Source organism: Diabrotica undecimpunctata, chromosome 9 (genome assembly GCF_040954645.1).
Source record: "Diabrotica undecimpunctata isolate CICGRU chromosome 9, icDiaUnde3, whole genome shotgun sequence".
In the NCBI taxonomy this organism is placed as follows: domain Eukaryota; kingdom Metazoa; phylum Arthropoda; class Insecta; order Coleoptera; family Chrysomelidae; genus Diabrotica; species Diabrotica undecimpunctata.
The window spans coordinates 88,853,336-88,878,276 of NC_092811.1; the positions used below are offsets into that span (position 1 = coordinate 88,853,336).

The 24,941-nt window shown below is 32.3% G+C and overlaps 1 protein-coding gene across 2 annotated transcripts in view; it reads left to right on the plus strand.

Moving 5' to 3' along the window:
* Cmtr1 (Cap methyltransferase 1) overlaps positions 1-24,285 on the plus strand; it is an 84,397-nt gene extending 60,112 nt beyond the window's left edge. For both annotated transcript variants that reach the window (XM_072543760.1, XM_072543759.1), the window contains exons 9-13: positions 1,271-1,461; positions 9,178-9,309; positions 18,819-19,041; positions 21,140-21,366; positions 24,095-24,285. In XM_072543760.1, the coding sequence (XP_072399861.1) occupies positions 1,271-1,461; positions 9,178-9,309; positions 18,819-19,041; positions 21,140-21,366; positions 24,095-24,216 (895 nt within the window). In that variant the 3' untranslated portion in view covers positions 24,217-24,285. The remainder of the gene's footprint in view (positions 1-1,270; positions 1,462-9,177; positions 9,310-18,818; positions 19,042-21,139; positions 21,367-24,094) is intronic.
* Positions 24,286-24,941: the final 656 nt, after the last annotated feature.

Sequence of the window (24,941 nt, forward strand, 5' to 3'; positions counted from 1 at the left end):
TGAAGATTTGTCAGTTTGTAAATATCTTTGTTGTTTTCTGCTGGTTCTAAGTCGACGAAGAATATATTTAAAGGTTGTTTCGTTGTTCTACTTAAGCAATTCATCTCGTTTCTAACCTTATGTCCATTGTTTGCTAATTCAGTTTTTATTTCATCGATGTCCGTCGTATGGTGTAGGTGTTTGATGACTATTCTATAGGCACGCTCTTCTTTGGGTTGATAACTATGGTGTACTACATTTTTGTCCCGCATGTATTTTATTATTTTCCTATATGTGTCTGGTGTATCGCAACTTATCTTTACCGTGTTGTCTGCTAAGGATTTTGTGGTGTATTGTGGTGTGTTTTCTGCTATTAGATCTATTTGTTTTATCATTTCATTGTATTTAATGACTCCGTAGACGTATATTGGAGGTGGTTTTAATGTTTTATTTGTCTATTGGTAACATCTACTTTTCTTCTTTTCAAGGTTTTTTTGGCTACTTGCCAAGGATTTTCTTTATTTTGCTCGCTCTCATCAAATCCTAAGAATTCCTCATCGCTAGTTGAGGATCTTCTATGGTGGTGTTGGCTATTATTTATTGCATACTGTGTGGGAATTGTTTGAGCTTCAATATTCTGAGGTTGCTGGTGTTGTGGTGTGTATGTGTTGCAAGGTGGGTCATCCTGTATAGTAAGTCGCGTCGAAGAAATCACTCAGGTTTGTATGACAATAACAGCTACCTATGAACAAGAATCGGCTACACTGTACGGCAGCTCGTGGTCAAGTCTACTTTAGAGAAGCACAAATAAATGTATGAATTATACATTCTGTGATTTCTTATGAAAAAAACGTAAATTGAACGGGTAGTTTACGAGGGCCGCTGTGCACATTTAAATTTGGGGATATTCGGCGTTTAAACGATGAAATGACCCTTCCAAATAGTGGAATTTTACTTTATATATTATTATATTTTTAGATTCTGCGAAAAATTTTAGATAGATTTTGTTACCATATATTGAGGACCCTAGAAGTAAAGGGGTATAAGTGACAAAAAGCAAATTTTAAGTAAGCTCTGTTTAAAGTTGAACCATCACTGTAACTGCCATCATTTTTCAATGCTTGTTTTTCTTCAATGTTCAATGTATTGAGCGAAAGGGAGACTATTTGAAAAATAAATGAGAAAAATATCAACAATCGTACCTTTTTTTACTTAGACTAGATTAATATCAAACCACTCACATATTATCAATAATTTACCAACAACTTAACAGTACTTTTATTATATTTAGCTTAGCTGTTAGACAAACGACAGGATTAAAAAAATTAGCAGCATTTTGTCAGAATCCAACTTTAGTGGAGTGCAGGCAAGAAGAATATAGAAGGAAATGTCTCGAATTCTGGAACTTACCTGATAAATCAAAAACGGCACTACCTCAGCTTAGCGCACTTCAGCTTGTCAATTTAGTTTTAGATAAACCAGGTAAGCATTACTTTTAATAATCAATTGTTTATATAACATCCATTTATAAAGTGGCTAGAACCATAAGAAAAGTGCAGCATCTTATTTTTCAAATGGAATAAATATATTTTGTTTATCACTTTTTTCAGAGTGTCACTAGTTTTTTGGGCATTCCGAAACATCTTCAATTTCATTTTTTAATGATCAATGATCTTAATATAGTAGAAGTTTCACTAATCCGGCATTTCAGTAGTTTGGCACGCTCTATCCGCTTCTCCGCCTCCACTTCATACTTAGAGAAGACATAGTGGGGTAAACATGTACAAACTGAAACATTGGACTGGAGTATGAACTTAGGTGCGCCAAATTACACGATGTTAATAAAAGTAAAGAAAACACGTACCGACAATAGAAGCCGGATCAGGAAAGCATAAAATGGTATTTCACAAAAAATGCCACTCAACCTCTAAAAATCATACGAACAAGCTGAATTTTGCCAAGAATATTAATTTTGGGGATCCCATCTCTAGTGTAAGGAATAGACGTGTAAATTCTGCTCCATAATATTTTCGATTTTTGGCTATTGTGAGTCGATAATTTTGCTGATTTTTCGTGCAGTGTGTAATAAAAAATAAAAGGTTAATGGTAATTATAGCAAAGGCATTAGAATAGAGGTAAGTGCATAAACTCTATAAATTTAGGAAGGCGAAGGAATTTTTATTTACTATCATCACAAAAAACTAAAAACAAAACCGGCAAAGGTAATATTAACGCTAATATTAGTTTTAAAAGCTAGAGGTGGGCGCTGCTACAGCAGACCGTTCCAAAATAACAAACAATTAATTTAATTGAAAATTAATTTATTAAGGAAGAAAACGTGACAATCAATTACTACAAGCTACTGCTTGAGAGAACCATCTTTCTTCGACGCGTTGAGTGGGGAGGGTGCTATCGCGAGTAGTAGCAGTAGAAATATGTATTCAGATGATAATATTTTATATCCGATGACAATCGGAAAATAAATAGAGAAGAAGAGGAACTACTATTTGGCTCCAGTAAAAAGTACAAAGAAGTCCAGTTAAAAGTCACAGAGATGAAAACAAAATAGATCAAATACTAAATATGATAAAAAATTTAACAATAGAGTTACAAGAATTAAAAACTGACGTAAAAGAAGTAAAAACGGTACAAAAACAATTCAGAGAAGAAATAAGGGAACTCGGAACTGAAATAGCAGAACTAAAACAAGAGAATAGTGAAATCCGGAAAGAAAATGAACAAATCAAAAAGGATCTGAATGATACAAAAGGACTCCTTGAAAGGCTGGATAGAATAAGAAAAGAAAATAATTTGATAATACAGGGAATGACAATAGAACACTTAAAGAACTAATAGGAAGCATTATGACAAAAGAACTGAATATTAACGTAAATATAGAACAAGCACTGAAACTAGGAGATGAAACATGTTTAGTAAGACTGCCAAACAAAGAAGAAAAAACAAAAATTATGGAAAACAAAGGTAAACTGAAAGAAGCGAAAGAAGAAAAAATATATATAAACGATGAACTAACGACAGAGGAATTACAAATACAGAAGGAAATACGAAGAATACCAAAAAATGAAATAAAGAAAGGTAAACGTGTCCAAATTAAAGCCAACAAACTGATAATAGATGGTCGAGAAAGGAAATGGAATAGGAACACCAACGAAATGGAGGACCTTCCTGGAGGTGGTTCAAAAAACTAGCAGGGATGAGAGGATATATTATTCGTTGACGGAAGAGGCAAAGAAACAGGAATGACTGCAGATAAACTCAGGTACAACAAAAGTGAAATAAAGAAAGATAGACAAGAAAACAAAAAGACGAAGACAACAGGACAAAAAAAATAAAGAGTTGAAAATAAGTACATGGGATATAAGAACTATGCTATCTCCAGGAAAAATCTTAGAAATAGGAAAAGAACTCAAAAAGTATAAAATAGATATTACAGCACTGCAAGAATTAGGTTGGGAGAAACAAAGACAGATTGATAAACAAGACTATACAATACTATACAATTCAGGAGGAAAGAAGCAAGGGCAAAAAAGATTCGCAAATATGCGAAAGGATGGCCTATGTAAGAGTCAACAACAAACCATTTAATATATCAGTGTTGAACTTATACGCTCCTACAGAAACAAGCAATGCAGACCAAAAAGAAATCTTTTATGATAGTTTCGAAGAGGAGATAAAAAAATAACCAAAGAAGACGTCATATTTGTACTAGGAGACCTCACTGCACAGATTGGAAAAGAGAACTTATTACAACAAATTGCCAGAAAGCATACAATACACGAAGACACGAATGACAATGAGCAAAGACTATATAACCATTAACTAGAACAAATTTGTTAAGCTCAACAAAATTTAAACACCCTAAAATACATAAAGTAACATGGAGGTCACCAGATCAGAAAACATCCAGTCAAATTGATCACATAATGATTAATAAACGAAAACAATCGCTAATAAAAGGTGTAAGAACATTTAGAGGTGCGTGTGCAGATTCAGACCACTACATGGTTACGCCCACTATAAGACAAAAAGTTAAAATTAAAACAAACCAGAAAAACCAACATAAAAAGTGGAATGGCAATAAAATGAGTAATGAAGAAGTAAGAAAAAATATGAAGAGGCAGTTCAAATAAAACAGAAATATAAAGCAGAACATATAAACACAGAATGGGAAACGATCCAAAAATCAATAGAAGAAGATGCAAATATGCAGGTAGGTAAAAGTCAGGATAAAACAAAAAACGGATGGTATAACCAAGAATGTAGAGAAATAACAGGAAAGAAAGTGCAAGCCTGAACTAAATGGCTAAGCACAGATAAAGAGAAAGACAGAGAGGAATATGAAAAATTAAGAAAGAATGCTAAGAAAGTGATAAGGCAAAATAAAAGAAGACAGGTAGACAAAAAATGCATTAAATAGAGCAGGAAAGAACTAACAGAAATACGAAAAATTTTTACAAAAAATACAAAGGCAAAACAAACGGAATAAAAAATAAAGAGGGAACAGTGATAATAGAGGATCAAGAATACCATCAAGTATGGAGGAATTACTACAGAGAGCTCTTAACGGAGGAAACAACAGGAGAAGAAATGAATAACGAGGAGCAAACGGTGCACGAAGAAAAAGCAGACGAATTAGATGAACTAGACATCGAAATTTCAAAGAGAAGAGAACCAAAAATAGAAAAGCCCCTGGTAAAAATGGAATTAATGTGGAACTAATAAAATACGGAGGACGGGAGTTGAGAGGAAAAATACTGGCACTATTGAAAAATATATAGAAAGAAAAGAAAATGCCAGGGGACTGGAAGGTGGGGCAGATCATAACAATACATAAAAAGGGAGACCCACAAAATTGTGAAAATTATAGAGTAATGACGTTACTAAATACAACATATCATCAATAATAAAAAGGAAGTTATCGAAGATCATAAAGAAGACAGTGGGACAGTACCAATGTGGATTCATAGAAGAAAGATCTACAATAGATGCAATACACACAATAAAACAAATAATGGAAAAAGGAAAGGATTAATGATAGCACTTAAAAAATTTAAAATTCCACATAAACTCCACATAATGAAAATTAATAGAAATGACAATGAGAATTACAAAAATTAGCATAAAGACACAAAGAGGAGAGATAGAGGAATTCAGTATAAATAAAGGGATGAAACAAGGGGATGCCTTATCAACAACGCTATTTAATCTAGCCTTAGAATATGCACTACGAATTATAAATAAAGGAAATCTAAGAACAAGAGGTAGACAAATAATTGCATATACAGACGATATTGCTATTATTGCAAAGAACAGGAAAATAATGAACGAAATGCTAGAAATAATAAAAGAGAAAGGGGAGGTAATGGGACTAAGATTAAATCAAGAAAAGACAAAAATATTAAGATTAGGGAAAAAGCCAATGAAAGAAAAAATCAAAATAGGAAGTTCTGAGTTTGAAGAAGTAGAATACTTCAAATACCTAGTATTTACAATAAGCAAAACCGGAGAAAGGAAGTCCGAAATAAAAGAAAAAATATTAGCAGCGAATGAAGCTTATTTTGCAAATAAAAGATTACTTAAAAGCAAAACACTGACTAAGAAAACTAAGATGAACATTTAGAACACCATAATTAGTCCAATATTATATGCAGGAGAAACAATGACGATGGTCAAAAAAGATGAAGACTTAAGAATAGCGGAGAGAAAGATTATGTGAACCATACTGGGACCAATCAGAATAGAGCAAAATGAATATAGAAGCAGAAAAAATGCAGAGATCAAGGAAGAACTTAAGGAAGACATCGTGACTAAAATAAAGCAATGCAGAGTTAGATGGTTAGGTCACATTTGGTGAGCAGGAGATGAAGCAGTGATATACGCAATGATAGAATGGAATCCAGGAGGAAGAATGAGAAGGGGAAGACCAAGATCAAAGTGGCTGCAAGAGGTTGAAGAAGACCTCCAAAGGGCAGGAGTCAGAAAATGGAGAGGAAAAACTAGAGACAGAAATAAATGGAGAGATATCGTCAAGAAGATAACAAACAAAAGGGACTGATCCAGTCAATAAATAGGATCTAGAAAGCATTCGCGGTTCAACCCCACGCTGGGGTGTATAGCCATTTTATATATATATATATATATATATATATATATATATATATATATATATATATATATATATATATATATAGAAAAGAAATTTAATCTTTGCAGATAAGTTAAATAGTAAACTCTTAAATATTGGGGAAATCTGCAAGAAAGACTCTAATGAGTATCAATTGTTTCGCCGAACGTTTTCGCCAAAGAGAATTAATTTGGCTTCTTCAGGGCTGAAACAGAAGAAATTATCTCTAGAATTAAAAGATCTCCAGTGTTGTTTAAATAGATAATATATGGTAGCTAATTATAATTTCTTCTCTTTCAGCCCTGAAGAAGCCAAATTAATTCTTGTTGGCGAAAACGTTCGGCGAAACAATTGATACTCATTAGAGTCTTTCTTGCAGATTTCCCCAATATTTTAGAGTTTCCATTATATGGTAGAAAGATTTTTGATTATATATAAAAGATAAATATGTGATTATCATAAAGAAATATTTATTATAAAAAGCTCTATTTTATTTATCTTGAATTTTTCTACACAATCCAGTAATCCAAACAATTCATTAATCCGGTACCCCTCTACTGTATTGAGACACTATTGTATTTATTATTTTGATCTTGATCCTAAATAAAATCTGTTAATTGAGATTTTCTGTAAATTTACTACTATATTTTATGGAAATAGATCTTCTAAAAATATATTAATTGACTATGACTATGTGAAAATAACTGATTTTTATCACAGTTCTGTTGGGATAATTGATTTTTAGGAAAACCACTGAATCAAATTGTGAATATTTTTTATGATATAGTTTACTTAGCTATAGAATTATTTATTACCCTAAAAAGGTATTTAAAACGTAGATTCCCTTCTCGGTTCTCACCAGAGTTGAAAGACCTGATAGCTGAGAAAAAGAAAGCTCACAAAAAATATCTTTTATATAAATCACTTCTGGATTATCGCACTTTTTCTCAGCTGAGGGCCAACTGTAAATTGTTAAAAGATGAAGGCTACATAAATCATATTTATTTAACAGAATTACCAGTAGGAAATAATTTGAAGGGATTTTGGTCGTTTGTGAATTCACAGAGGAGAAAGCGTTCCTTGCTCGCTGTGTTGAGTTATGGTGGTGTTGAATCCAGTCACGGACCAGATATGGTAAATCTTTTTGCAGAGTATTTTTCTACAGTCTATTCCACTCAAATATGTGACATACCTTTCATTTGATCTTACTAACTTGACTGGTTTCAACATAACTCTATCTGATATTTATTTAAAATTATCAGAACTGGATGTGAATAAGGGTCCTGGTCCTGATGGATTGCCTCCCAGCTTTCTCAAGAATTGTTGTTTTATATTATCCAGACCTCTTTTTCACATTTTTAATCTATGCTTAAATAAGGGTAAATTTCCAGAATGCTGGAAAAATAGTTTTTTAACACCTATTTTTAAAGCGGGAGATAATTCATTGGTGAATAATTACAAGCCCATTAGTATAATTAGTATAATACCAAAGATATTTGAATGTTTTGTGTGAGACTATCTTAAGCTTCACTTAAAAAACAGCTAGTAGACCAACAATTTGGATTTCGAAATAGCAGATCGACTGAATGCAATATACTAGTGTTTGTGGACTTCCTGAGGAAAGCCATGGAGAGGGGTTGAGTTCAGATGGTGCGTATCAGGAATTTTGTTTCCAGTAAGATTAAGGTTCATTCAGGAGTACCCCAGAGTTCTCATTTGGGACCCCTGTTATTTAATATATTTATCAATGATATACACCACTGCTTCCAGCACAGTTCACCTCTTCTTTTTGCGGACGATTTAAAGCTCTACACAATTATAAATAATACAGAAGATTGTGTTAATCTTCAACACGATCTCGATCGGTTGAGTGAGTGGTGTGTGTTGAATCCCATGCTGAACGCATCCAAGTGTCATGCTGTTTCTTTTGGACGATCGAGAGACCCAATGGAATATAATTATAATATACATAACTTTCTTGTTGACTGTGTTACCGAAATTCGTGATCTGGGAATTAATTTAGACTCTAAACTTTTATTTGAATCGCATTATGTGTCAATAATTTCCAAGTCTTTACAAATGCTTGGCTTTATAAAAAGATTCACTAGAGACTTTCAGAATATTGAAGCGATTAAATTACTATACTGTTCATTAGTTAGACCCCATCTAGAGTATTGTTCTTGTGTATAGTCCCCATCTTATAATATTTACATATCAAAAAGTGAGACAGTTTCCACACAAGTGTAGCATATAAACAGGGTATACCTTTTGAATTAAATCAAGTAAATTATGATCAAATTGAGACCCAACTTGGTATTCTCTCATTGTACCACCGACGATTAATTAAAGATGCAAAGATGCTTTATGGCATAATTAATTCTATAGTCTTATGTCCTCAGCTACTTGAGCAGGTTGGTCTGCATGTACCTCTACGTAGAACACGATTAAACCAAACTTTTTATGTTCCTCTTCACAGAACTAACTATGCATATAATAATTTTTTTTCTCGAGCACTAAGATGGGCAAATATTCACCCAGATCTAGATTTGTTTGCACCGAAGGCCAAATTCATTTCTGGTCTCAGTCATGTGTTTATTTGAGTGGTTGTGAAATGGGTAGTCATCATTTTGATGGGTAAAACTAAATTACATGATTAAGTTTGTGATATTTATACTTTTATTATTGTGATATTTATACTTATATTTGTTTGTTTTATTGTATACATTGTAAACATTGTAAATCTTATTAGGCAGCAGCCCGTTGAAAATAAATAAATAAATTGTTAATATTGATTAAAAATATTTTATATTTTTATAAAAAATAAATAAAATATTTTAAAAAATGGTTTATTCCCATAAAATACAGTAGTTAATGTAAAAATGCTAAAAAATAGTTTCAACACTTCTATAAGTTGTTCTTCAGCTTCTTTTTTGCATACAATTTTTTCTTTTTCTGTTGTTCATTCATTTTTGTATATCTACGTGAAGATTTACAAAAGCTCTTTGCATTTTAGTAAAATTATTTGGCTAAAAGTTAATTTTAATTTGTTACAGAAATTCTTTTGGTGCAACCAAGAAGAGTGGACCATATTGAAGCATTTAACGAATTGATCTCAGACGTGGAAGATTGGTATTATTTTCCATTGTATAGTTCTCAAAAAACAAATAATTGTAACTTCTACGCTGGTAAGAATATCACGGTTTCATGTAGGACTAAGGTGGTCTGATAAGTTTTCGGCTCAGAAATCGAACCGCTACTCTCGAGATTTTTCTCCTTACGTTGATATACTATGATATGTGATAAAAATTTCAAGAGACGAGATAATACCTGATTGCAGAATTCATCGAACTCTATATTAAACTTTTTTATATCTGGCGGGGGCAAGAACAAGAATCAATAGTTATTTACCGCTGAGATCAAATAGTTATTTGTCTACTTTTTAGTGAATATATATTTTTTAAATGGTACCCCCCGTTAAGATAGGCAAAATGCCCTTAGTCCTAGAATTTAATTTTTAAAATTTTTTTCCATCCTTCCCCTATTCCCGAAAACGTCATTTTTCGTTTTTTTTTTTTGTGAGTTGCAAATAATTTAAAAATTTCAAAAAATTCACACTTCTAGTTAGGGTTTTTATAAAACTTGCATATTTTTTATAGACCCATTGGTGGAATGTACATAACCTTAAAATGCAATTTTGTAAAGCGTATAACTTTTTTTGGAGGTGGCTGCAGGTCTAGTTTTTTTCTATTTTTAGTATTTAATCATAAATTTAAGTTAATTTACATACAGGTGTTAAATAAATAAACGTGGCGCGATTTTTGCCATTTTTTATGATTCTCACGAGATCAATACAATCAATTCCTTCCATTGACTGGTCACTATGAAGTTTCGATTACTATAGCCTGATGTTTAAAACTAATGTGATAAGTAATAATGTTTAAACCTAAAATGATACAAATTTTATTGAACATTGATTTCGCGCAAGTAACTGACATGCAAAATCGACAGTCGCTTCAAGCGTTGTTTCTAGGAGAACGGTTCAGTGTACACAAAAAATTCTTATGAACATTTTTATTTAAAATTATCTCAGCTACATTTTTTATTTGAAACGTTTTTTTCTACGGTGTACGGATTCTTGGTAAATCAATTTTTTTGTGTTTTTATCCCCCTCCGAGGCGGGTTTTAGGGGGAAGCCCGAGGGTAAAAGTGGTAAACTTTTTTGCATATTTGTTGTGGTCATACAATTAATATTCATAATATATTCCTTAAGAAAGTATATACACATAAGTACAGATTATTTCTCTCAAACAAATGCACAGCGATATCCCTAAAACGAAATAGATGAATAATTAATAGAAGAACACGTCGAAGGAAAATACATACATACGGATACGGACCACGGATAAGGTATTGTTACATATAGGATAAACAAAGGGTACAAGTCTAACCCTATACCCGCTCATGAAAGTTTTCATGAACGAGTACCAGATTTATAAAGCTATGCATGTGTCTGACAAAAATTCTATAATTAAATTATATATTGTTACAGGACCTATGGCTAACAAGGACTGTATATTATATGGAGCCTATGTATTGCATTTAGTTAATTTTGTATACAGGGAGTTTGAATGCTGAATAAATGTAGGACATTCAAAGAAGATGTGATCGAGGTCACCTAGCTTACCGCAATGTTTGCAACTATCATCATCGATGACTTTTATTTTAAATAAATGGCATGGGTAGCATGCATGTCCAAAGCGTATTCGATTTATAGTAGTAATATATTTACGAGGAGCTTTGAAATTCTGAAACCAGGTTATTTGAGGTATAATTGGTTGTAAAGAGGTATACCTTTTATGGTTTGTAGAACAGTAATGTTTCCATTGCTTTATCCATCTAAATTGCTGATTTTTTTTAAATCGTAGTAACATCTGATGTATTAAGCATATATATCAACGTAGAGCCAGTTGTTACACTCATTTTAACTAAATGATCTACATATTCATTATGTTTGAGACCAATATGTGCTTTGACCCAAATAAATTTTATGTTGACTCCAGTCGATGATAAATGATACAATCGATCTTTTATTTCAAATTAAAAGGGTTGACTTTTATAAGAGCAGCACCAACTTTCATCCTAAAGTGTAGAAGGTCCATATCTTTTTGTGGAATTCCTAAAGTATGTATGTCTCGTTTATACTCAATCAAGAGTTTGTTAGGGCCATGTCAAGTGCAAGTAAGATTAGTCGAACAGTCCACTTTCTGCAACGACTTGTTATTCTGTAAAACGCAATAAGAGCATATGTTTTATCTATGCCACCCATGGACTTATTATACTTTTGTATAACTTCGAGTCGACTTACATCAATGAAACATTTTGTTTTTTTTTTATTCTAACGTTTTACATATCCGGTACCAACCCCAATCAACCAAGTTGGATACCAATATCACGAGCCTGTTATCCAACCATCTGGTTACTACAATTCCATCTGAAGAGATAATTTGTTCCATTAATACTCTCTTGTTTTTTGAAAAATCTTTTACATCAATTAGAGGTGGTTTAGAAAATCTATTGATCCTAGCAGTACCAGCAACAAGTATCGATTTTTGGTTGAGAATTTGTAAAAGATTATAGTTCGTAAAATAATTGTCACAGTACAATTCATGCTTATTAGCTTCAAGTCCTTTTAATAATTTCAATACGATAGCTGCATCCTGTCCATATTTCAAATTAGATGGTTCTATTTTTGTGGTACTGCCTTAATAGATTAGAAAATTGTAAATCAATCTACTCTCACCACCTAATAGATACAGTTTTACTTCCCATGGATTGGGCTTGTTTTTGATGTATTGCTTTATAGACAATCTCCCTTTGAACCGCATGATTTCTTCGTATATGCAAACATTTATTTCTCTCTGAAGGACAGGACATCTTTTCAGGACTAATTCAAAAACTAGTCGAACTTTACACAGTTTGTCTTCGCTCTATATTGTTCTAAAGCTATTTTCTTGTGACATTTTAAATTAGTTACTATTTAAATGGGAATAAGCCACAATTAAAGGTTAAAGTAAGTTTATTGACGTTTCAATTTCCACTTTGGAAATCGTTCTCAAAATACAAACATTAGTAAATTAAACAAATTTTGTTTTTTTTTTGTATCTTGGTGAAAAATTCTAATAATTTAATTTTATCTTACTTATTTATATTGACAATTCAGACGTACATTATACATTTTAAAGTAGACGACTTTAAAATGATATTGCCAATATTGTTGAGTTGCGTTCCTGGGACGACTTTACTTGTAAGATAGTTCATTCAATTACATGAAATCAACTTTAACTTAAGAATATCCGTCAGAAAAAAAATCATAGCATGTAATTCGTCTTTAAAAAGACAAACACTTGCCATGATGACAGTAAAATTCTCCTGTTAGTAACTTCATAGTAAATCATGAGGGAAAAACCAGGAAAAAACCTCATAATACTATCCCGACATGGCAAGTATTTGGTCTTACATTTAGTTTACTCTCAATAAACACCAAATTCTGATTTTATGTTTGTTATTTAAAAAACATAGATGATATATCCTCGATATGTTACTGACTAACTAATACTGGTATTTTCCTTTTAATAACTTCCTCTTTTAATATGGGTAACCAGATCCTACTACATTCTGCCGAGGAATTTACGACACAATTGGTCTCATTTAGCATAATTAGAGCTGCTTCTTTGGTTTTTTTTACCATCCGTTTCTTTTAGGACTATACTTGAATCATTCACGTTTACATATTTGAGATCTATCAAATTCTCTATTTTTAATATAAAATTGATGTTCACTTATTCTAACATTTAATGGCCTTGATGTTTCACCTAAATAAAACTGATCACATTCACAAGGTATTTTATAAATACAATTCTTTGTCCTTTCTTGTTCATTGTTAGGTTTGGTTTTAGACAAAATAAATCTCAATGTGTTTGTTGTTTTGAATGTTGTTGAAATGTTCTATCCTTTTAAGTTTTTCTGATAATCCTTTTATGTATGGTATTGTTATTTTCCTCGTATTATTCCTTGTGTATGCTGTAGGATCTCGTTCTAAGTTGTTCTGTTCTTGATTTGTATCACTTTCTTCTGAAATATTTCTGCTTTTCGATGATACCTTCACGTTTTTTTTTTCTTTTTTAACAATTTTAATTCATTCATATAGGTTTTAGTTGTTTGGCTCATTTCCTTCTTTTGTTCTTTTTCTTCAATAAGTAATTTCTCAGGGGTATCTGTTAACACTTTTTTTTTATTTCTTCTTGCCCTGGCAGTTTTCCTTGGTCTTGCTTAAGAAACCCTCGTATAATTTAAGGGTTTAAAAACTGAATGCCTTCTTTTGGCGGAGTTACTGGAGCAACTTTAGTTATTTCAGCTGTCGACTTGGTGTCTCAACATCATTACCTCTGCTAACAGAATTTATTACAGCAGCATTAACATGACTTGGACCTGGTGCATTAGATAGATCTGTGTTCTTATCGGTGTCTAACAGTCTATCAGTTACGCTTGCTGGAAGAAAATCAAAATCCCCAAATATATCAGGGTTAAATGGAAGAATCCCCGATCTCTCTAATCCTTTAACTATATTGCTGGAGGTAAAAGCATCCAAAAATGAAAGGCGAATACACTCGGCTATATTGTAAATTGTTAAAGGAATACCCGGATTGTTTAGCATCCATTTGTCACATTCTCTGTTATAATATGATTTAAACGGGCCAAAAACTGTTAGATCAAGGGACTGCATTTTTTGCTGCAATGTGAAGGCAAAGTTAATATAAAAACTCCAGCCCCTCTAGCCCTGTTAACTATTTTTGCAGATATGTGACACTCTGCATTATCATAAATCAATAGAGAAGGATTATTTATTGAACTATTTGTTTCTTTGATAAAATGTTCCAATACCTCGACAAATAATTCGGAATTCATCCAGCCGCTCTGTGCTGCCAGCTCTAATGTATCGGGAGGAGCACCTTGTAACATATGCGGCTTAAAAAATTTCCTAGGAAATATTAGGACTGGTGCCAGGGAAGTTGTAACCTCGGAAACCTTTTTTGGATGGTGCTAGAAAGGTCACCAATGGAGACACTGCGGACGGCAGCCAGACGGTTGGTGGAGAGCGAGTCGTGGGTTCGAAACTAGCTTTTGGAACCGGGAATGGGTCCAACGGACGAAATAAGTAAAGATATGACAGGATAAGACGTATTAGAAAAGATACCGAAATAAACAAAAAGATAGATGGGTAAAATTACCAAAGATAAGATAAGATAGGAACAGGGCGCCACTCAATTTTTTTGGGGTTTAAGGAGAAAATTAAGAAACGTTAGAAAAGAAAAAAGATAAGGAAAAATATTTTGGTTCTGAGACCAAATCCAAGGAAAGATACCAACAGTTAATTATTAAATAAATTTGGTCAACACGCTATATAAACAAATAATAAATATATTAGGTGGACTCCGTCCACCTACTTACCTACGAAATTTAATCAGCCTGATCTTACTTCTGGTCGGAGGTATAATAATAATTTAATATAATAAGCAAATATTCAGAGTTATTATGTTATATCAGGAAACTTGTTAGGAGTCGACAAACAAAATTCATACATAAAACAAAAACCATATATTCAACAACACAATGATGTAGGCGGCTGAATGTACACTCAAGTAATAAAAATACACCATCAATTATTAAATGGTGGTATACATATAAAAAATAAACAGTATTATGATTGATAAATACCTTTACAAATACAATATAATGAAATCATACACAAATTAAATTATCAGCGAAGAGAATCTGATGCTATATAAATATATTCAACTAAAGTTGGTTAAAGAAAGTCTTTCTTTGCTGTTTAATGGGCATATCTCGAGATACTGGGTGTAACATGAACCCAGTTATAATGAATAATAAATAACACACAGTTAATTAAAGTTAAATTCAAAGAATACGACAAGATTACAGAAATAAAAATTAAACCAACCCGCACTGGTTAAGTTAATTATCTGTTCGCACTGTTGTTTAATGATTAACGGAGAATAGAATGTTCGTAATTATTACTTATTAGAATTTCTTAGTAGCTGATGGAAAGTTCGTAAGAAAATATTGAATGTTCTTTAAATTTAATGCAAAAATCAGTAGTTACTCTTAACTACAGGTGAAGACATGGATGAACGTAGATTCGCCCAGATAATTCAAGATAATATCATACCATAACCATACCATATTATTCGCCCAGATAATTGAAGATACTATGATTACTTACAGTAAATCTTGATGACTGCTACATTGCACTGAAACTATGTATCAAGCACTGAAGTTATTTAAATTAAAAGGTACTTTATACCAATATTTAATCTAATATGATATTAGATTAAAAGAACTCAAATATAGAAGTGTGTGTGTGTGTGTGTGTGTGTTTTGTTTTATGGCACTGGAACTAAGCCAATTAGCCAGAACAAATGTGTGAAAGTTATAAGGAAAATGCTTCAGTTAAGTATTAATTTTCACTTAATGCGTATCTAATATTATCTTATATTTAATGAACAACACATATTATTATACATAATACTCAATATTATATTATTGATTATCCTTATAATGTAACTGTTTTTTTTTTAACTATATTGTTTGGTTTTTGATTTATTATTTGTTTTTTTTTTGCCGCTAATTTGCCGAAGGGTAAATATAGAAGTGTATACACACTTAGAAAGAAAATGCACAGAGAACAGAGACGGTAAGATATGGAGAACGTCCTTACGCAAAGACTCTCCCGCCAGAAGTAATGTTCCTCTCAAAATTTCACAAGCTTCCCCCAAAAATAAGGTGTGATATCTCCCACTTAAAAATGACAGGCCAGCCTGGATGGATTTCTAAGAAGGTAAAAAGATTCTAATGATATCGAAAATAACGGTACTCTTCTAGCTAGGAACATGATGAAAGATAGATCCTTTCGGATTAAGTTCTCTTAGAAAATGACTATAACGTGCCTTCGACGATATTTACCAAATTTATCAAAAAGAAATCGCCTGAAACCGGAAAGAATTAACCGAGGATTAACGAGAATAAATAATAGGTCAGACCTTCCGTCTTTTGAGATAGTCGGTAAATTCTAATAAAATTTCCTAATGGTCAACACGACCAACCGCGTTTATATTATTTGCAAATACGGCCATCGGCGTCTCAGCAACAGGGGTAAAAGTGTTAAAAATTATTTAATATTTTAATTATAAAAAAATGTTACAAAGTTCCAGCAGCAGAAACAATGGCACACATTGTAACCAGCTAACCTCGTTCACCACTCGTATAATGCTTTACTTGCTTGACACCCCTTGTTGTAATAATCTTTTTAGGGTTCTGAACAGTGGTGAGCCCGGTTTCATACAAATTAAAAGTTCTCGATCCTTGGGAAAGTGAAGGGTTTTTATTCAATATGTTACGGAGATTTTCGAAGAAAATTCCTACATTGTGACTATTAAAAGAAGTCAATCTTGATAAGTTACAAGCCTCTGGTTGTCTTATGCTAAAGTTTTGCAGCGTTGCATAAAACCTCGTAGCCAAACTTCACCTGCCATTTTTGTTGAATTCCATGATTCTGATGTTTTCAGTTTATTTACAATAAAAACTTCATATGCCAGTTTACAAACATCTAAAGTCGTTAGCCCATACGCCATTTTCCTACAGGTTTCCAAATACTCTTTAAAATTTTAAAAAGGGGTCATGGAGATTTTCCCTTCGGTCAAGCGTTTTTTAGCAACATATCTTTGCAACCTTTGAAATTCTGAACAGTGAGACGCGTCTCACTGTTCTTTTACTGTCTCACTGTTCCGTTATAGTTGTATAAGCCAGATCATTTGCAAAATAATTTCTTACAGAAAGAAAATGGCAAGAAAAAATAAAACAAATCGGAAAATAGGAAGATTCTCTGAAGATCTGATGAGACAGGCTATTGAATTAGTACAGGGTGGCACCTTTATACGGCAAGCAGCGCGAATGAAAGGACTATCTTTCCAAACAGTCCACAGATATGGATGGCATTACAATCCTAACTATACCGCCACACTGTACGAACAAATTACAGCCGTTGGACGTAGGCTTATTAAAACCATTTCAAACTTTCTATGCTACAGTAGATGCATAGATGATGAACCATCCCGGTCAGACATTTACAATTTATAACGTAGCGGCCTGTGTGGGCACAGCATATCCACGAACAATGACGCCAGTTAACATCACAAGCGCTTTTCGAAAAACCGGAATATTTCCATTTGATCGGCATTTCTTCACTGAAGAAGATTTCTTGTCAAGTTTTGTGACAGACAGGCCACACTTGTTGCAGTTGAAGCTGCTGCTGAAAATATAAATGAATCTCTAGATGTAGAAAATGCAGGTCCAAGTAATACTGATACCACGAAAACCTTTGTTAGCCCAACAGTTTTTAAGGGTTATTCTAAAGCGCCGACAAGAAAATCTGGGGAAGGCAACAAAAAACGCAAAGGAAAGACGATGATAGCTACGGATACCCCGGAAAAAATGGAACTGATTAAATCTAAAGAGAAAATACCAAAACAGAAAAAAGTAACTAGGCGCGTATTAGATAGTGATTCTGATGAGCAAGTTGAAAATGAGATGGAATTACAAGATTCTAGCGGAGGAGATGATTTTATTGGTGAAGATCCCGAACCAAGTAGTTTCGAAGTTCTTGATCACTGTAGCAATAAAGGGAATTATGTGCTCGTTGAATTTAACTTCTCTAAGCAAAAGACATACTATGTAGGCAAAGTCTTGTCTTAAATAAAAGAAAATGATTTTGAAATATCGTTTTTAAGAAAAAGCGATAAATGTAAAAATAGGTTCTTTTTTACAGTTGTCCCAGATGTCTCACATATATTAAAAAGAGACGTTAAAATGATTTTGCCGCCCACTGTAATGCAAGGGTTAACTAAACGCCAAAGTTCGCTTTTAAAATATGAATTAAACTTTGACAGTTTTAACGAAAAATAATGCTAGTTTTTGCGTCTCAGTGTTCCCACATTGAAAGGAACAGTGAGACATTTAGTAATTTTTAGTTTTAGTATTTTTGAGATGTTAACTTTAGTTTTTATCAAATAACGACATGATTTTTCAGTTCGTGTTTATATACCAAATACTGAGCTACAATATAAGATTAAAGTAGCATTTAATAAAAAAGTTATTGTCTTTGAAAGTTTTGCGTCTCAGTGTTCTTACCACTCCCCTACTATTTTACTCGATATAAATTAACGGAAGGCGTTATTCTAAGAAGTGATTTTCTATGGTTGAAATTTTGTAATAAGTAATATTAAGAATATTATTTATACAGTAATAAGAATATTTTGAAGTGAAATTATCTAATTAAACTACCTGCTGTTAATTACTACTTCAATAATACCTTCTAAAGAGTAACTACTTACCTTCGTAAAATATTTTTTTTGAAATTCTTTTACAAAACTCGGGAAAGTGCGAATGTCTTATGCAACGCAATGTCTTACTGTGTACCGCGTCTCACTGTAGACTACCCTACCCTATGTATATTAATATTAAAGATTATGAATACAAATTCTATATTGTTATCACAATCAGGCCAAAAATTTTTCAGACCGCCCACTTAAGTATATATTCAAATATGTTACGATTTTAGGTGTTTCTGGTAAGGTGTATAGGTTACAAAAAGGAAAATGGATAAAAATAAATAATATACAATTGTGCAGAGGAACCTTGTTATACGGCGAATTTGTCAAAGAAAAATGTGTTACACGAACGGGAGTTAATAAAGAAACGGAGTCTACTAAATATAGCCTCCATATAATAGATGCTTTATATTTGGGAGAGAAAAGTTTGATTGATCTATCATTCTTTAAAAGGTAATTATATAAACTTTAACAGTGTTTTAAATATCATTTTTTTATTAAAAAAAAGGCCAAAAATGTTCTTCCGGTGTCGTAAAATTACACCGTATATATGTAGAGTATACCTTCCTTTGCTTTCCTGAATATAGTCTCCATATTTCCCATTCTACACCAGTTCCTTATATCATGAAGTCATGAATGGTGTTTTCGGTACAGTCCGATTTTACTCTCTTTTTTTTTTTCATTGACCCATTAACAGCCAAAGGTGCTTCTACGCACACTTTTCATTTTTATTTTTTTTTACATACTGCTAAAATACTTAGTACTCTGAGAAGTATTCACAAATATTCTAGTATGTATTCTGTTTTAAATTGCATACTTGGATGAAACTTGGTCTTTAATTTTCCAACTTTGACTTAAATATTGAGGGTGCGCGTACGCTCCCTTGGCGCATAACGGCATCAGTAACGATTGATGGTCATCGCGACATCAACCGTCGGTCAGTTTGTCAGTTACATCTGTACTGCAATTGTAAGCACGTTTAATAGATTTTCGTAATTGTGGGTTGGTTTATATTACATAAATAAGAATTAAAAATATTTGTTTGTTAATAAGGGAACATTCAAAGTGATCTAAAGGTGAGTTGTCAACTTTTTGTTTTAAAATTATCTGTCCAGCCTGAAATTCGGTTTTTTTCTCACAGTCAATATGAGTCAACCAAGTACTTCTGGAATGTCGTTGGGCCAGAGCCAAAAGCGACCATTCGGACCTTTGACTGCACAGGAGATGTGTGATCGAATACGACCTTTGACTACTAAGGAATTCATTGCATATCTTGAAAAAAATTCAGATATAGAGAATGCAGATGAAGTAGAAGTTACATATATCCCTCCTAATGTTAATGTAATTACTGATGACGAAGGCCTAGGTGATAACCTCATTCAACAAGATAATATTGATGTAGAAATTGCTGCAACATATGAAATTTACGTTCCGACAGCAAGTGATTCTGAAGAAGATGATATCCCACTCAGTAAAATTCGCAATAAAATACGAGAATCTAATCAAAATAAATTGAAAATTTTACCAAAATGAGAAACAAACACCACTCTAGCATTCTCGACTCATCCTGAAAGTTATAACCATCGTTTATTAGGTAACATCAAAGCCAGCCATGGTGAAAAGTGGCCCATCGAAATATTTTCATTATTTTTCGACGATGAAGTCACATGCCAGATTATACATTTTTCAAATACTTATGCAGCACTAACAATCGTTACAAATTCGATATGAATGAAACTGAACTGAAACGCTTTATCGATATCTGCATATTATCGGGTTATCATACTTTGCCACATTGTGACATGTATTGGTCGAAAGATGAAGATAAGGAATTAGCCATTGTGAGGGAAACCATGTCTAAAAATAAATTTCGATCAATCAAACAAAATATTCATTTGTCTGATAATACTCAATTATACAAAGATAATAAATTTGCTAAACTTACTAAATCTTTCATATAATGAATTTAAAATTTTTACAATTTGGTATATTCGAATATAACCTTTCAATAGACGAGTACCATATTTTGGACGTCATTCATGCAAGATGTTGATTCGGGGAAAGCCTGTAAGATTTGGATTTAAATTATGGTGTCTTTGTTTACATAAAGGTTACAAATTCATACCATATGGAGGAAAACCACATAATAATTTTGATTCGGCTAATAGTTTGGGAATGAAAGTAATTTTAGAGTTACTTTCTGTAGTTGACAAACCCTAAGAGGAACATACAGAACATACAGAACACGATACTGGTACGTCTCGAGTGAGGGGAGTAGGCAGATTGAGACCCCGAACTCGAACCGAACCGTATCACTCTTGATAATGGCTCCAAAATGGGTGCCGAAACGTCGACTAATAAATTCTCAACACGGTTCTTCCCGAGAACTTAGTAATTTTCATTCATCTGACCGCGGAAATTTATCCGAACATATTATATATATATATATATATATATATATATATATATATATATATATATATATATATATATATATATATATATATATATATATATCTTTACATATTATATTTTAATGTCTTATTTTCAGGCAAGATCTTATTAAGCTCTACTGCAAATCGCTGAATAAAGAAGGAATACCTCTTTCTGTAAGAATCCGACCAAAAATTTCTAATAGATTTTCAAATATATCTTCAGATTGTTTGATTTCATCGAGTAAAATGAATGGAACTTACTGCAATCTACCATTATTAGGCTACAAGTCGATATCCGAATCGTTTAAGACAAATTCATTACTACTGCTGAAAATGAACTCAAGTAAGTATATTACTATCATTTCTGACTAAAACATTAACCTGTTTCAGATTTAACGTGGAAATACCGTTTAAGATTCATATTCTTCTGTTTTTAAGTCACGTAGGTCTGCCATTTTCTTCAATATCCGTTTCATTTCAACGTCTACATTATTTTATCCTCATTTTGGTCTTTTTTTTAACTTATATATGTAAAGTCCTACCAGAGGTCTAAGAAAGTCATTAATATTTATTATCGATACGCGTCTACCGCAAGGCAGCGGGGGATTGGCTCTGGACATGATCGTACTTTTATTTTCGGTTTGCATTACTTATTCGATTGTTAGGTGTGTTTAAAAGGCGGTCTTTATTATTCTTTATTAAAGTTATAATAGTTGCAAAAATATTTACATACACTACATTCACATATTTACAAACTTTATCATTTCTAAATAGAGTACAAAAAGAACAGAAGCAAAAATATTTTAGGAAATTATTTTCAAAATTGAGGTGTGTCTAAAAGCTGGTTTTATACCGTTATCAACTGAATTTAAAAATATTTACATAAATTACGTATACATAGAAAGTTTACCATTTATAACTACAATTCAAAAAGTACTTACATTTAAAAAAAATTACATAGACAAGTCAGTTTCACTATCACTGTCGTTATCTAGATCTATAATAATTGTTTCTTTGAGCAACCTATCTGTATTTATATAAGATCTTTCCATCTTTAGAAGATGGGCAACACTATTTTTCCAGCTGTCATTGGCTATTTTCTCCATTTCTAATTCAATTAGACGAACCACAGATGAATTTAGAGTGGCGAAACAATATTTCTCCTTACCGATGCTTTTAGCTCATGCCATATGTGTTCAATTGGATTGAATATGCAATAGTAAGTAGTAAAAAGGAAGTCTTAATACTGTATGACCCATTTCTTCCGCCAAACTGTCGCAATAACATTGTTTTCTGATGGAAAATGATTTTAAGGTTTCAAGTAATTGTTTTTTAGAATAATGATCTTCATAATACATATCATTTTCCAGCATATATTCCCGGATTTTCAGTTCCAGTTTGGTTTATTGGGTCATAAAGTATTAAGACTTCCTCCTTACTATTGCATATTCAATCCTATTGAACACATATGGCATGAGCTAAAAGCATCAGTAAGGAGAAGTAATGTTTCGCTTACCCTAAATTCATCTGTGGTTCGTCGAATTAAATTAGAAATGTAGAAAATAACCAATGACAGCTGGAAAAATACAGATAGGTTGCTCAAAGAAACAATTATTATAGATCTAGATAACGACAGTGATAGTGAAACTGACTTGTCCATGTAATTTTTTTTTAATGTAAGATCTTTTTGAATTGTATTTATAAATGGTAACCTTTCTACGTATACGTAATTTAAGTAAATATTTTTAAATTCAGTTGATAACGGTATAAAACCAGCTTTTAGACACACCTTAATTTTGAAAATAATTTTCTAAAATATTTTTGTCTCTGTTCTTTTTGTACTCTGTGTAGAAATGATAAAGTTTTGTAAATATGTGAATGTAGTATATGTAAATATTTTTGCAACTATTATAACTTTAGTAGACAATGATAAAGACCGGCTTTTAAACACATCTAACAATCGAATAAGTAATGCAAATCGAAAATAAAAGTACGATCATGTCCAGAGGCGATCCCCCGCTGCCTTGTGGTAAACTCTTATCGATAATAAATATTAATGGCACTTTTAAATCTCTGGTAGGACTATACATGAAGATGATGATTTCGAATTATCCAATGTGTCAATATGACATATTTACTTCCACTACCAGGAAAAGGTTCTATTTCAGAGTCACTAGAAGTCATGTTTCAGATCTTGTGGCTCTCAAAATAAACTTATTTCGAACACGCTACTAAAATTTGTTAAATGCCACAGTGGTATATGTCACGTGTCTACTAACTTGTACCACCCTGCCTTTCAATGCTATTAGCATTTCGTTAAATAGGTAAATTAGGGTAAATTAGTTGTACCATCTCTAGGTACAATGGCAAACATAATTGTTTCATATTTTATGTGAAAATAGATTTCTATAAAATGAAGATTTTGCCGATATTTAAGCAAAAATTAAATTTTGTGGCTTATAGCACTCTGGCTATCAACGACTCAATTTATCCCTTACGCCTTTAAGAGTATTGAGAGATGAAATAAAGGAGAATAAAATAGGTGAAAATTGTGGAGTTTCCTGGAGAAAATTGCGTGAAAATTGAATTTTCTTTGTAAAAAAAGTTTTTTGTAAACAAAATTTTTCCCTTATACCATTTTGCGAATCGATAGAGGAGTATTGGTTCAATTTTAAAAATTTTTTCACAATATCCGTTATTTTCTTCATCAGGCCACTTGAAATTTTGTTAGTTTTCACGACAAGGAACTTCTAAAAAAGGCATAACAACAGGTCGTGAAAACGAAAAGTTTTACCTTAAATATGTTGCGAAAAATTAGATTTTCATAAAAACGCACTCTGGTTTAACTCTAAAATTCTGTTTTTTTTTGCTTATCTCATATAACATTTTCAATACACAAAAATGCATAAGAGATAAAATCGTGGTTGGCGTTCGTATTGAAATCCGATGGTCTATAGAGACAGCTGTTAAGTTAGTTGCATCTAACATCTTGGTATTAACGTTAGAATTACAAATATGAACATATCCTGGATTCCTATGCACAAGTGTATTTTAGTTATTTTATTTTTCAGATCAGTCCTTCCACTGGACATACGTATTAAGAGTACAAATTTTTATAAAAGATAACGAAGAAATTAATGAAGATAGCTTACTTTTGGAACACATTCTCAGCGAAGTGAAAGAGAAAAGTTGAGAAGTGGTACTACTATTTTTATTTTTGATTAAGTGAATCAAATAAAAATAAAGAGAATACACAAATGAATGTTTCGTTTTACCTTAGAAAAATCACAAAGTCAACCACAAACACTCTAGTGACTGTACTTGCTGGTCAACAAGAGTCGCTGATGAATAATTTAGAAATTAAAAAACACAAATTAAGTATTTCGGCAGCAATGTTATCGACTCCCGGAGACTTATTTCTCAGAGATTTGATAGCTGTTATTATCTCCGCTTTGGAAGAGGCCTCGCAAGATATACGCAAGTCTACATTCTTCGGTTTTTCGACAATTTCATCTGCGTTTTCCTGCGGAAATTGCTCTTTCCATCTCTCTACTTGGTCATTTGTTGTAGTAAGTAATTCGCCTGTCTTGCATCTTACAATGTTTAAAGAGTAATGCCCATTTTTTGTTAGTCGTCTAGTAGTTTGGTATAGCTTTCTAGTTCTGTTGTGTTGTGCAGCTGTTTTAGCTTGTTTGCCAGTTCTTCAGCCCACCTTCTTGTGAACAAAATAATCATTGCATGTTTTTAACTCCCGTTTCAGAGAAAGAAATAAGTCACATAATAAATAACTTAAATAACGAGGTTAACTCTGGTTATGATGAAATATCAACCAACTTAGTTAAATATGTTTCATCAGAGATTTCTCTTCCTCTTTCTTTTATAGTTAATGCTTCTTTCATGCAAGGTAAATTTCCTCAA